This window comes from Phodopus roborovskii, unplaced genomic scaffold (assembly GCF_943737965.1).
Source record: "Phodopus roborovskii unplaced genomic scaffold, PHOROB, whole genome shotgun sequence".
In the NCBI taxonomy this organism is placed as follows: domain Eukaryota; kingdom Metazoa; phylum Chordata; class Mammalia; order Rodentia; family Cricetidae; genus Phodopus; species Phodopus roborovskii.
The window spans coordinates 8245994-8259434 of NW_026126599.1; the positions used below are offsets into that span (position 1 = coordinate 8245994).

Consider the following 13441-nt stretch of genomic DNA (forward strand, 5'->3'; position numbering starts at 1 on the left):
ACAAGAGTAACTGTATTAAAGGGTCACTGCATTAGAAAGGTTGAGAACCACTGCTATAATCAAAAAGTGAAAACTAGGACTAGCAGGGAAAAGTGCTCTCTACACAAGCCAGACAACTTGAGTTCAAACCCCCAACTCCCTAAAGTTGTCTTCTGACTTCCACGTGTGTGTCGTGGCTCCTGTACCTGCACACACACAGAAAGATTTTAAAAAATTATTACAAAAAACATGTCAAAGAAATGTCACCCAATACCTAAAGCCTCTTCTTCACACTCTGCGACAATTCCAGCGGCCTTCTGATGGGAGCTGCCTTTGTGAAAGTGACGAATGTCGCCGTCATGCACGCCTCCCCTGCCTCCATCTCTGCTCATTTGGTTCTTTCCCTCTGAATTAATATTCTCGCTATTACAATGTTCATCTCTGGGAAACTGTGATTTCATCTTGAAAGGTGGGACGAAGACTTTGGGGGGTTTGCCTGTGACTGAGTATCTTGTCTTTTCATTTCTTGTAGCAGAGACTTTGTTTGCCTGCTGGTCTGAAACTGCAGGACTGCTTGAAGATTTTTCCAAAGCCGAATGCACAGAAGCATGGCCCTTAGACAGAAGTCCTTGAGCAGGTGCAGTGAAATGTGGATTCTGCATTTCTTGCCTTTCTTTGCTTGAGCTGCATTGGGGAGAGAGCACTTAAGTGGGCTTGTTTGACACAAAGTGTTTGCATGCGTGCCTTTCCCCCAGATCCTCAGTGCTACCCGGCACTATTCTGGTGACTGCTTTGCTGTCCTGAGTGTAGTCATTATAGAATGATACCACAGTGTTTAAGGCTTTTGCTGTTCTGTATCTTTATTCCCAGCCTTTGACTCCACAGCCTACCTCCCACAGCAGCCTGTGCCTCTCCTGCTCTGCACAGCTCTTCCTGTAGGGGGCGTGCCTGCTAGTAAGTAGTCTCCTCTGGAGCCCTGTTCTCTAGTTTCCAATCCAATCTCTTTTCTCTCCTCCAACTAGACACATTTCTAATTCATTCTAAATGAATTAGAGAGCTTAACTTAAAAAAGAAATCACCTTTTTCCTAAATTATACTCAATTTATACTAAAAGAGAAATTACACATATCTTACCAGTAGGGTCCACAGGTAACTGGCTCTAGAGACATGTGGTGTGTGAACAATCTTCTGTCTTTTATCGTACCTAAAAAAAAAAAAAAAACACCCTATATCATTAGTGAAAAGTAGGTTTCCGTTGCCACTTTTCTTTATTACACATTACTGTAAATATTCACAAAACTTTAATACATTGACATTTTCAATGCACATTATGGATACTTAGTAATTACTGATTACACATAATTTGCAAGCTAATTATTACTATAAACCAAATAATCCACATTTAAAACCTCAGGGAAATCAGTTTTAAATTTAGTAGTGTTAGCAATCATTACAGTTAGCTAACACCAGCCTTAATATCAACTCTGAAATTTGGTTTTATCTATCTATCTATCTATCTATCTATCTATCTATCTATCTATCTATCAATCATTTTGGTTTTTTGAGACAGGGTTTCTCTGTATTGCTTTGGAGTCTGTCCTGGAACTAGCTCTGTAGAGCAGGCTGGCTTCGAACTCACAGAGATCCGCCTGCCTCTGCCTCCTGTGTGCTGGGACTAAAGGTGTGCGACACCAATGCCCACTGAAATTTGGTTTTATGAAGGTTCAGAAGCAACATTTTAGATAGTATTCATCCTCAATATGCAATTTGTTCATTAATTGGGGATTAGCTGAATAAACTACGATCAAGAATGTAACTATGTAATCATGCAAATGAATAAAGATATTTACATATTCATTAAGCAGCATTCCCTAGCTTTGCAGAATGCCAACATTGTAGTCAGTGAGGTTTATCTGAGGCATAAATGATTATAGCTAATTAAAAACTTTTCCCAATACCCTGCCATGAGGACTTGAAATACAGTTGGCATTGGCAACTCCATATTTCTCTATGGAGACTGTCAAAAAAAAAAGCAAATAAGGTACAATATGTAGACAGATGTTATTAGAGAATGTCTGCAAGAGCAAACTGAAAGCCACTGAGTAAGAGGTGGGGAAATTGGAGAATAGCCTGGAGTGTGACTGTGGTGGATTGAAGTCTCCTCCAAGTATACCTTCCTTCAGAATTTATGAATGAGTTATGCAAGTGTTTTGTTCAAGTGTATGATTAAAGAGTAAGGAAACTAGGGGTAGGAGAGATGGTGCAGTACTGGCTGCTCTTGCAGAGGACCAGGGTTCAATTCCCACCACCCACATAGTGACTCACAACTGTCTCCAGTTATAGGGGATCTGATGCCTTCTTCTGGCCTCTACACATACCAGGCACACACATGGTGCACATATATACATACATGTAAAACATCCATACACATAAAAACAAAACAAACAAAAATCCCAGAAAACTCTAAAGCTAGAAACAAATAAACTTAAGCTAACTATCAATTCTGCACATGCAGAATTATCCTGACATCTGAACATAGCACAATGATAACACATCCTTAAGGACTTATAAGACAAAACTGCAAAGAATTCTCCCTCTATATCTATCTATCTATCTATCTATCTATCTATCTATCTATCTATCTATCTATCTGAAACTATTATGTCTATACTGTGGGGAGGTGGTTATCAAGGCTGGTCTGTGGAACAGAGGGTGAGTGCCTACAATGCTCTTAAAAGGACCTGCTATCGGCACTGTTACGTTTGCCTGTTCACTGTCAAGGAGAACCTCTGCACTGTTTGTACATCTTCCTACAGACACCACCTTGACCTCAAGAGTCTATTTTCACAGCTGGGCTCAGAAACAGTAGCTACTGTTTTGTTTTTGTTTTGCCACAGGATCACCACGGGTATCTGAGAGAATAACACCAAACTAGTTACTCAGATTTGGGGATTCAGCAGACTTTTGTCTTTTTAAAAGAGCTGATTTTACTTATTAGTACTGTGTGTGCCTGTGTGCATGATGGTATGCTGGTGGAGCTGACAGGACAACTTTTGGAAGCCAGTTTTGTCCTCCTAAAATATGAATCATGGAGCCAGGCGTTGGTGGCACACGCTTTTAATCCCAGCACTCAGGAGGCAGAGGCAGGCCGATCTCTGTGAGTTCGAGACTAGCCTGATCTACAAGAGCTAGTTCCAAGACACCCTCCAAAGCCAAACCCTGTCTCGTCATAAGGCATGGTGGTGGTGGTATATGCTTATACCAGCTGAACCATTTCACCGGCCTGACGCTTTTCTTAAATAAATGAAATAAGGTTATGACTTCAAGGATGACAGTAACAATATTTTGTCTGAAATAAAACTCAGCTTTCAAGTGACAAGTAAAATTTAGGAAAGTCTGTGTCTAGTTCTGTACATTTTCTAGTAAGTAAGACTTTTCAGACTAAGAAATGATGTCATTGACAAAGGTGGATAATGTTGGGTACTAAAATTTGTCAACTTGGGCCGGGTGGTGGTGGCATACGCCTTTGATACTAGCATTTAGGAGGCAGAGGTAGGCAGATCTTAGTGAGTTTGAGGCCAGCCTGGACTACAGAGTGAGTTCTAGGACAGGCTCCAAAGCTACACAGAGAAACCCTGTCTCAAAAAAAAAAAACCAAAAACCAGGGGGCTGGAGAGATGACTCAGTGGTTAAGAACACTAGCTGCTCTTCCAGAGGTCCTGAGTTTAATTCCCAGCAACCACATGGTGGCTTACAACCATCTGTAATGAGATCTGGTGCTCTCTTCTGCTATGCAGGAATACTTGCAGACAGAACAGTGTATATATAATAAATAAAAAAGAAAACCCACATAAATAAATTAATTGTCAGTTTATAACTGGGGAGATGACTCATGGGTGCTGACTGCTCTTGCATAGGACTTGGGAAGCATACACTGAAGGTAACATCCCCTCCAGGGAACCTGGTGGCCCTGGCCTTCTCAGGCACTGCAGTCATATGCACAGACAGACTCCTGTGAATGCGAGCACACACATGCACACACACACACACACACACACACACACACACACACACACACACACATAAAATGTTTTTGTTGGGAAATAAAAAGAGGAACATCAATAGACTGTAGTGTACCAAGAGGAAAGGAATCAACTATATGTAGTAAGTTGAAAGATGGAGTCAGTCAAGAGCTGGGTGTTGGTGGTGCATGCCTTTAGTGCCAGCAGAGGCAGGTGGATCTCTGTGAGTTGAGGCCAGCCTAGTCTACAGAGCTAGTTCCAGGATAGGGTCCAAAGCAATACTGAGAATGAGAAACCCTATCTCGGAAAACCAAAAAAAAAAAAAAGATGGAATCAAATCAGGGCTAAAAAATGCCCACCTCACTGGGTAGCCTGACTTTGATAAAATGCTGAAGTCAGTTACTGGTTTCATTAAGTTTAACGTCACTATTTCATAAGCATCCTACCCTTTGCTATCCAAGCTTTCACAGTACCCTCCTAGGTATCACTGGGACATTCTCATAACAAGGCAAACACAAGAACTGAGAGAGAAGCTGAAGAGCATCATGCACAGTACTTGTTGAGGAGGAAAGATGAATAAAAACAACGTTACCATCTGGAGCACTTTTTGAAGGCTGTAAGGATTTTCCTCTATTTTCTATTATCCTGTCAAATTCATTTAGTAAGCTTCTTTTGATTGGGGGTTGTCCTAAAAAGAAAAGTTCATACTTGTTTGTAATTATACCAGTTTTACCTTTTAAAAAAAAAACCTAGATTTCACTTTTTAAAACTGAAGTACTGACTCATGCATGTTAAGCAGTGAAAACAAAACAAACCTCCACAGTTTAAGTATTATAAAGTTAAATTTGCTCATACAGATGGATCCTATAGAATATTTGATGACGTAAACCTGTTTCTGGCAGGATGGCTTATAATGAATTGGCTTCCAGGCCTCCCTCTGCAATATGATAGGGCTAGATCAGAAGAAAAATGGTTACTCCGATACTATGAGTCCACAAGCTTGTTTAAACCATCCACTTAAGGGCTGGAATGTTAGCTTTGACAACTATCATGACTGCAATGTCAGCTGATTCAATATTAAAAATATTCTTTCTAGTCTGAAACACCACCAAAAATTTACATTTGGGGTCAACCTAATAAATAATTTCACTAAGAATTAGAATACTGTCCAATGGCACTTAGAGTAGGACATGGGGCCAGAGAGATGGATGGCTCCATGGTTGAGGGCACTGGCTGCTCTCCCAGAGGAACCAGGCTTACTTCTCAGCACCCATATGGTGCTACCCAGTTCTAGGGGATCCAATGGCCTCTTCTGGTGGGTACCAGGCATGTACATGGTATACAGATATATATGTAAGAAAACACCCATATTCATAAAATAAAGAACTGTGGAAAAGAAGAGGACTTATTTAATACACCAGCACTTAGAATACTTGTGAGGGAAGCAAGCAAACACTAAGCTCTCTGCATAGATAAGTAATGTGTCAGGTTCAATGTTAAGTATCTTATTTTACATTCTGCGATTTAAAAAAATCTAATCAATTAACTGACAGATGTTTCTGAATCAAGAGCTATGCTATTTAACCCAGGCTGACCTTGACTTTAAGGCACTCCTCCTGCTGAGGCTCCTGAATGTTGGGATTACAGCTATCAAACAAGAAGTCTGGCAGAACAAAGCACAAACCTATCTTTACAGTTATCTGAGAGATAATAACTACATCTTAAGGATATGGAAACAGACTCAGAACTGAGGTGACAGGAAGAGTACTATAACTAAGTAATACACTCAGTAAGAACTGAGTAAGTCACTGGGCTATTCTAGAAACCAGCTTCTAACTGCCAGGATTGGAAACTCTTTACACACATGGGAAAAGTTAACATTACACCAGCTTTGATGGAAAGGAAACTTCCTGGCATGACTTTTCAATTGTAACTATTAGCAATCTCTAAAAATACACTAAAGAACCTTAAAAGACGACGTATGGATACAGACTTATAGATATAAAGAGCAAAATCACTGTCCTCTAAACTCTACAGAAAAAAAAAAAAAAAAAAAAAAAAAAAACTTTAACACTCCAGCGTATGAGACTACTACTGAGGACAGAGACCAGCAAACCACAGTAAAAGCAAACCCTTACCAATTGCATCAACAGCCACTCCTCTTCTCTTCCTAGTTCTCAAATTTAACAAAGCCTCATTTGGGGGGCAGGTAAACATTGAGTATTTGTCATAACTTGGTTCAGAATCTGTCAGCTCATCATCTTCCATAAAAGCTTTGGCAATCTCCACTGCTTCTGTTTCAAAACAGTTCTCTGGCTCTTTGGTGAAAGCAGAACAGTCTCCTACAGTGGTTCTCACAGGAACATCAGGGAAAGTTTCCATTTCATCGCTTTCTGTTTTTATGTTTTGAGGGAAGGTTTGTTCTTCTTCCACAAGATAAGCCTTCTTAAGGGACACTTTGGTTCCTAATACTAATTGTGTGTCTTGCTTAAACTGAGAGAGTTGGGGAGAAACATCAAGAGAGTGAGTGTTGCCCAAAGAAGCACTTTCTTTATAGCTTTTTGGTAAACTGAATTTGCCATCACAGGTTTTCTGCAGTGTAGAGTTTACAGGATATTCTGGGGTTCTCATTTCAACACAATATTGAGGAAGTATTTTTGATACATCTTCAGATGTTGGTGAACAGTGGAGAGTAGGTTCAGTTCTGATCAAATCAAATTCCTCTAACATTCCCTTAGCTTTGCGTAAGGCACTTTCTGAAACTGTGACCCGTTTCCCACCTGCTGTACTAAACCCAGAGAATACAGATGAATTGACATTGCTTGCAAAGGGTTTTGGGAGTGACAATACACCCTCCGGGTTATGCATGGCACAGCTTTCTCTTCTCCCAGAGTGGTCTGATTGTTCGTGACTTTCCAGAGACACTGTGGAAGGTAACTGCTTAGCACCACCATCCATCTCAGAAAACACTTGCCTTGCCTTTTCTAGTGATGCATCTGATACCTGCACAGCTTTTCCACTTGCTGTGCTAAAAATCCCCTGAGTGTGTGAAGAACAGGCTGCCTGTGAAAGTCCCCTTGTAGATTCACACGTATTCCAAGATTCCAAGTTAACAGGTGGTATTTGAGCTTTCTCCAGTCCAGACACACTTAGGTTATGCTGTAATATTTGTTCATCATGGATCTTGTGTGAGTTCATATAGTTATTTTCAAAAGAGGTAGGACAGATAAAACCCTCTGAATTATCCAATGCTTTCTGACAGCTTGTCTGGCAAGTATCTGGTTTACTCTTGGTGTTTTGCTTAATTGTTTTATCACCATTATCTGTGAATATTGCTTTCACTGTTTTCACAGTTTCGTGTGAATGAGCCGTAATGAACATAGGTGAGCGTACCTTACCATTCCTTGAATATGATATAGTCAAGTCAATGGCTACATTTTTATTTGTACATGGTGAAGTGTTAGTCTCGAGTTTCTGAACACAAATATCTTCATTTACAGTTAATGAGTACGTATTTCCTTCTTTTGTAGCAGATACACTGGAAAAACTGGCAGTGTCTTCATCCTTCATTTCTGGCTGAGTATCAGAATCAGTTTTATTTTTTGAGAAATAGCCCGAATCATTATGCATGTTATCACAATGACAAAAACCAAAATGGGACTGACAACTATGACACAAGCTAGGGTCACTAAAGAGGGCTGAAGTTTGAGTTTCAGAGACACAACTTTTACCAACTTCATTTCTGATGCTGTCTAAACTATGTACATATGAGGCATCTTCAGCACAGCCCTCAGCATGCTTTTTTACACATTCAATTTTGGCAGCATTTCTTTTTTGAAGCTTATCACCCAGTCCTTCTCTAAGCCACTTTCTGTCTTTGGATAGAGAAGACTCACTGACACAAGTTTTTCTACCATGTCCTGTGTCACATGTCAAAGCAGAATCTTCAGTGACTGAGTAAGACAAATGACTAACGCAGCAAGTAGTAGCACTTTTTTCTATTTCATTTTCTATGTTTCCATGTACTTTAGCTTTAGAAGAGGTACCATTTGATGGCCTGAGATTTTCAGTCTGCCTATACAAATAATCACTTTGCTTGGAGGGCACTCCAGTCTCCTTAGAGAGAAAGCCCTTCTGCGTTTCTTCACACTTGGAGGCAGGTATTTCAGTTGTCTCACATGCTATTGCAAGCCCTTCTTTGTAGTTCTCTCTGTCCTTCAAAGGTTTTGACCCTTGATGACTAACATACTGTGTCTCATCAAAAAGGTTTTTCACTTTGTCTAAAGATTCCTGCATAATTTTGACTTTTTTGCCACTAGCTGTATGAAAACCCAACAGGATAGGTTCTTTGATACTTTCTATTTCACACTTAGGATGCTGCTGGAGAGTTGGTAATTGACTGACAGTTCCAACTGGGAAACGTTCTTCAAATACCTTTTTAATACTGGCAGCTTCCTTGTGACATGAAATACCCATCTTGCTATTATTTATGCCACAATGAAACTTAGAATTCAAAAAATCTGGAGAGATGATCAATTCGTCTGTTTCTTGATTAAAAATATTCATACTTTTACTTAATGACTCCTCAGAGACTCTGACATTTTTCCCACTTGCAGTCCGAAAGGATATATTAAAATCTTTTATGTTTTGTTCCATCTTTCCTGAAGGTAATTGTTCTTTATTTGAAGATTGAGTATAGCATGTTTCCTCAGCTTTCATGACTTCCAAACATGTTAAATCTGATACACATTCCTTAATTTGTGTGTTTTCTTCCCTTGCATACTGGGTACACGGCTTGGGGCACTTGTTGCATTGATCATCAGCACATGGTAAGTCACCATCATCTTTACAAATAGAAACTGTGCTGCTTATACTTGATTTGCTACCCTCTGAGTTTTCTAATTTATAAGGACTTCTTTGAGAACCAGTAGAGCTGTTATCTTCATATTTTGTATTTCTTACAACATTTTCAGGATTTTTGTCAACAAAAATACCAGTAGTCCTTTCGGTATTATTTTGTAATGTTACTTGGCACTTACTAGTTTCCTCATCAAAACTTTTATTGCTGTTTTGTTTCTTTATCTTAAACACTGAAGCACCAGAATCATGACCTGCATCTGAAGACAAAGCTCTTGGGTCTACTTTGGCAGAAGTCTCCTCACTATCATTTTCAATGTCACTGAAGAGCTTCACAGCTTTTTGCAGAGCTGCACTAGACACCCTAAGCTTTGTGCCAAGAGCGGAACGAAATCCTCCAAACTCCATTTCATTTACATTTGCTAAAAAACAAGATGTACTTTTGTTACAACTGCCTTTCAATAGGCAAGGAAAGCTTTGTCTAACTCCAACAGAACCTTCTAATTTCTTGCTGTCGTCTGTCTGAGCTACAGAGGAGGGGTCCACTGTGAGATGAAGACCAACACTTTTCCACTCCTCAGAAGTGGTATTTATGGCAGCCATCTGTTTTCCAGGCACTTCAGGTGTATTATTCTGTGCTACATGGCTTGGCTTTTTGAACTGTGTGAATTCAAACTGACTTCCTGATTCTTCCAAGATAGTAGAAAGTTCTGTAATTTCTGCCTTTTGGCTGGGTGTTAAATTGTGATTCGAATGAAATTCTTGCTTTGAAGATAATACCTGAGGTGATGTGTGAGTATCTTCACGAGAAACAGGTGCCTGATTCTGTGAACGGGCAGACATGGTAGTGACTAACGGCAAATCAAATGTATAAGGTCCACTTAGTCTCTTCTGGCTTGCTAACGGCGAGGCATTAACAATGTCCATACAAGTTAAACTCGTAGGATACTGCTCTTCAATATCTTTGAAGAACATCTGGCTTTTCTTGATATTATTCTCTGAAAGTTTTATTTCTTTATTGGAAGCTGTTCTGAAGCTACCTCCAAATTTATGCTTAAAAACTGGATCCAAGAATCCTGGCCATTTGTCTGTACAGTCAATGTTCCCATCTGATTTCACATCCAAGGAGGGATTGAAATCTTTGTGTGTGTTTCCTTTCAGATGCTGCTCTATAGTATTTCTACTGTCCTCTGTACACTCACGGACTAGAGTTGAGGAATCTGAGTCTTCTGTAATCAGTGTGTGAGTGGCTTGCTCATCACCTATGTCTCGATCTACCACTGTGGGAGAGTTCTTGAGATTAGGCCCTTTAGCATGGCTGAGGTCTTCTTCCTGCAGTTCCACAGTACTTCCTAAGGCAGTCTTATTACTTTCGCGAGTTACTTGAAAGGCAAAATTATTCTCATCATCTGGAAAAAATTCTTTAGAACTCACATTGACTGTTACTTCTGAAATAAAAGGTGTTTCTTCTCGGTCCTTTTTTATGACTGCTAGATTTAAATTCTGATTGAACTGAGACTTCACTGTAGAGGAAGCTTCTGATACATATTTTCCAGGTGGTAGAAGCTCAGGGGGTTTAGAATTTTCACTTAGGATGGATATTTTATTTTCCTCCAAGGGAATGTTTTTGTTTAATTTAATACTATCTTTATAACTCTCACACCGCAGTTTCTCTGGCATTTTACATGACACTTTTCCTCTAGAAAGCACAAGTGGCTTTGACAGAGGCACCTTTGAGCTGGGAGTGACTTTAGGAGGACTTGTGCTCTTGTGGCCACCGACAGGGTCTTCCTGTATTTCAAAGCTAATGCTGCTGGGCTGCACCGCTGCTGTGTGCTGTCCTTCAGGGTGACATGCTGAGACTAAGACGTCTTCTTTCCCGTCTGAAACTTTGGGACCCTTTGGATCATTTTCACATTGTCTTTCTGGCAAGCATGATAGACAATCAGTTTCCAGGACTGTACATGGCTTCGGTTTTTCTTCACTGACTATTGCTTCTTTTTCATGGGGATCCTGGGATACCAATGCATTAGTGTAACTACTTTCTTTATTGGAAGCAGTCACAAAAGAGTTGGTCAAGGACAAAGATGGCTCTTCAGGGTCATTCTGTAAATAGCTTCTTTGGACAGAAGAATCTGATAAACCTAAACATAAGAATACACAGTGACAGAACAGGTTAAATTGCTACTAATAATCACATCCACTCAATGCTTTCACCCCATTAAAAGTGTTTAAAATAGGAAGAGTAAGAGCTATTAACAGATTCCAAACAGAACCCTACATAGTCACAATACTGAAGTTACTAAATTTCTAGATGAAGGGGCTGAGAAGCTAGCTCAGTCAGTAAAGTGCCCCGTCATGCACACCTGAATTCACATCCCCAGTACCCACATGTACCCACATACAAAGTGGGGTGTGGCAGTGTGTATCTGTCAACTTCAGTGCTGTAGGACAGGGAACAGAGGCAGGTAGCACAAACAACTCTTCAGTACTCTAGGACCACCAACCTAGTCACCAAGCCATTTACATTTTCTCCTAGGGAGATAAAGCCTACTTTGGGTGGTGGGGGTTGGGGGTGGGATGGAGGCAAAAGGTCTGTCCTCCAATTTCTAGGCTCAAATGATCCTTGTGCTTCAGTTTCCCAAGTAAACACCACTTTGAGGTTTCCAATCTGCACATAATAAACACTTTTAAGCAGCAGCTAAGCAGTAAGTTTCCATATTTATATAGAAAGCTGTCTCAGGAGCCATGAAGCAGGACACATCAGTGCAAGTCTGTGGTCCCCACTACTTGGGAGCCTAAGGCAGGGAGGGTCAGTCAAGGTCAAGTTCAAAGCCAGCATAGAGCACAAAAGGGGGCCAGATAGCATGACGCCTCAGTGGGTAAAGGCATTTGCCATGAAGCCTGAGGACCTGAGGATCCACATGGTAGGTAAGACACAATTACACAAGCAAGCTGTTCACTGACCTTAACACATGCACTGTGTGCCATGCATATGCCCACACACATGCACAATACATACTATAAAAAAGCCAATTATACATATAGAAATATATTTACATACACACACACACACACACACACACACACACACACACACACACGGTGCAAAATGATTCAACAAGTTTGAATGACACAATTCTAAACCCTGAATCCAAAGTCTCAACAATAATGTATATAAGCACTGTTTGAGATTAATAAGAGACCTAAAAGACTACAGGAAGAAAGCAGGTGTTTCTTTTCAAAAAACTTCTAAAAAAAAAAAATCACATATTCAAATGAAAGGATTTAATTTCACTCATAAAACTATATATATACACTAGAAGGAATAAAGAGGAATACCTGAATTCCCATTTGTAAATGTGAATGACACTTCAAAAGCACTTGCTTCAAACTGAGCTGAAGGGTTAGTGAGCTCTGACTGTCTATCCGCCTGTAGTTTTCTTCCTTGATGAGATGCACTGTCACTTACAGAGTAAATAAACTTTCTTCTTTTAGTTTTTAGAGTGGAGATTAGACCTACATTTTTCACAGTTGCGGAGGTGTGAGTGAGAGTTGGTGGCCAGCTTCCAGTGTCACCTGAGCTAGGACACAGAGGTTCTTCTCTCTGTGAGCACACAGCACACGTTTCCATTCCACCTGCAGAGCCGCTGGGCTCTTCTGTGAAGGCTGAGCTGGTCACACTCTTGGAGGAAACAACACCCAGAGTCTCCCCGAGTGACTCCCTCAATAGGCAGGTTGCTTGACAAGTTCCAGACACCACTTGCTTCCCTGCAATGGGACCCTCATGTGATTCAAGATGCTGTCCCTCGTGCTCCTTATTATCTACCAGAGTTTTCTCGCTGAGCATCTTTTCTGGTTCTGGAAGACTAGAAATATGAGGCAAAGAATTTTCGGAAGTTATAGAGTCAATGCCTTCTTTCTTCGTATCTGTGAAGTCTTTTTCTGAATTATTTTGGTTACAGGAAGAAATATGAGCAGGAGGTATTTTTCCCATCTGGGAACCAGTTAGACCAGAAAGGGTTAGCTGAGACCATCCACTGTCTGAAGACTGTACAACTTCCCTGCAGATGTCCTCATTGCCATTATCAAAGTGCTTCTGGTTTGTCACATCTGGATCTAAGGAATCACTATCTCTTGGGTCAATTTCAGGTGCAAATGAATGTTTTTCATCAGCTCCTCTTCTAGCTTCTTCGCTTAATTCATCAGTTCTTATTTCACTGAAAATTTTCTTCCTGGTCTTGCCCATTCTCACTTTTTGTATTTTTCTGGTTCTATGCTTAGGAAAACATAACGAGAAACTATCTTCTTCAGAAGTATCTGCAGCTGTCTCCTCATCTTCTAGAACATTTGGCATTGACTGCCTAAGGCAATCTTTGAAGCTGTGTGTTTTGCCAGATGAATCCTCTAACATTTTCCCCAATCCTGTTACAATTCAAAACAAAAGCACATTATTTATAATGAAACCATATTCTTTATATTATCTCACAATTCTTCTCAGAGATGATTCATATTAAATAATACACAACTCTGCAATAAGGGGTTACTCTGAATGCCAGCTCTTCTGGCCAGTCATTCATCTC

At 40.2% G+C, this 13441-nt stretch overlaps 1 protein-coding gene and 1 non-coding gene across 2 annotated transcripts in view; one reads left to right on the forward strand and one right to left on the reverse strand.

Annotated features, from left to right (window-relative positions):
* Brca2 (BRCA2 DNA repair associated) overlaps positions 1-13441 on the reverse strand; it is a 42487-nt gene that overhangs the window by 17205 nt on the left and 11841 nt on the right. The window contains 5 exon segments of the mRNA XM_051205150.1: positions 254-663; positions 1114-1183; positions 4594-4689; positions 6140-11002; positions 12201-13283. Of these exon segments, the coding sequence (XP_051061107.1) occupies positions 254-663; positions 1114-1183; positions 4594-4689; positions 6140-11002; positions 12201-13283 (6522 nt within the window).
* Positions 1853-1996, forward strand: LOC127237361 (U4 spliceosomal RNA). Its single transcript, XR_007835842.1, has one exon. It is a non-coding gene; the product is annotated as a U4 spliceosomal RNA (small nuclear RNA).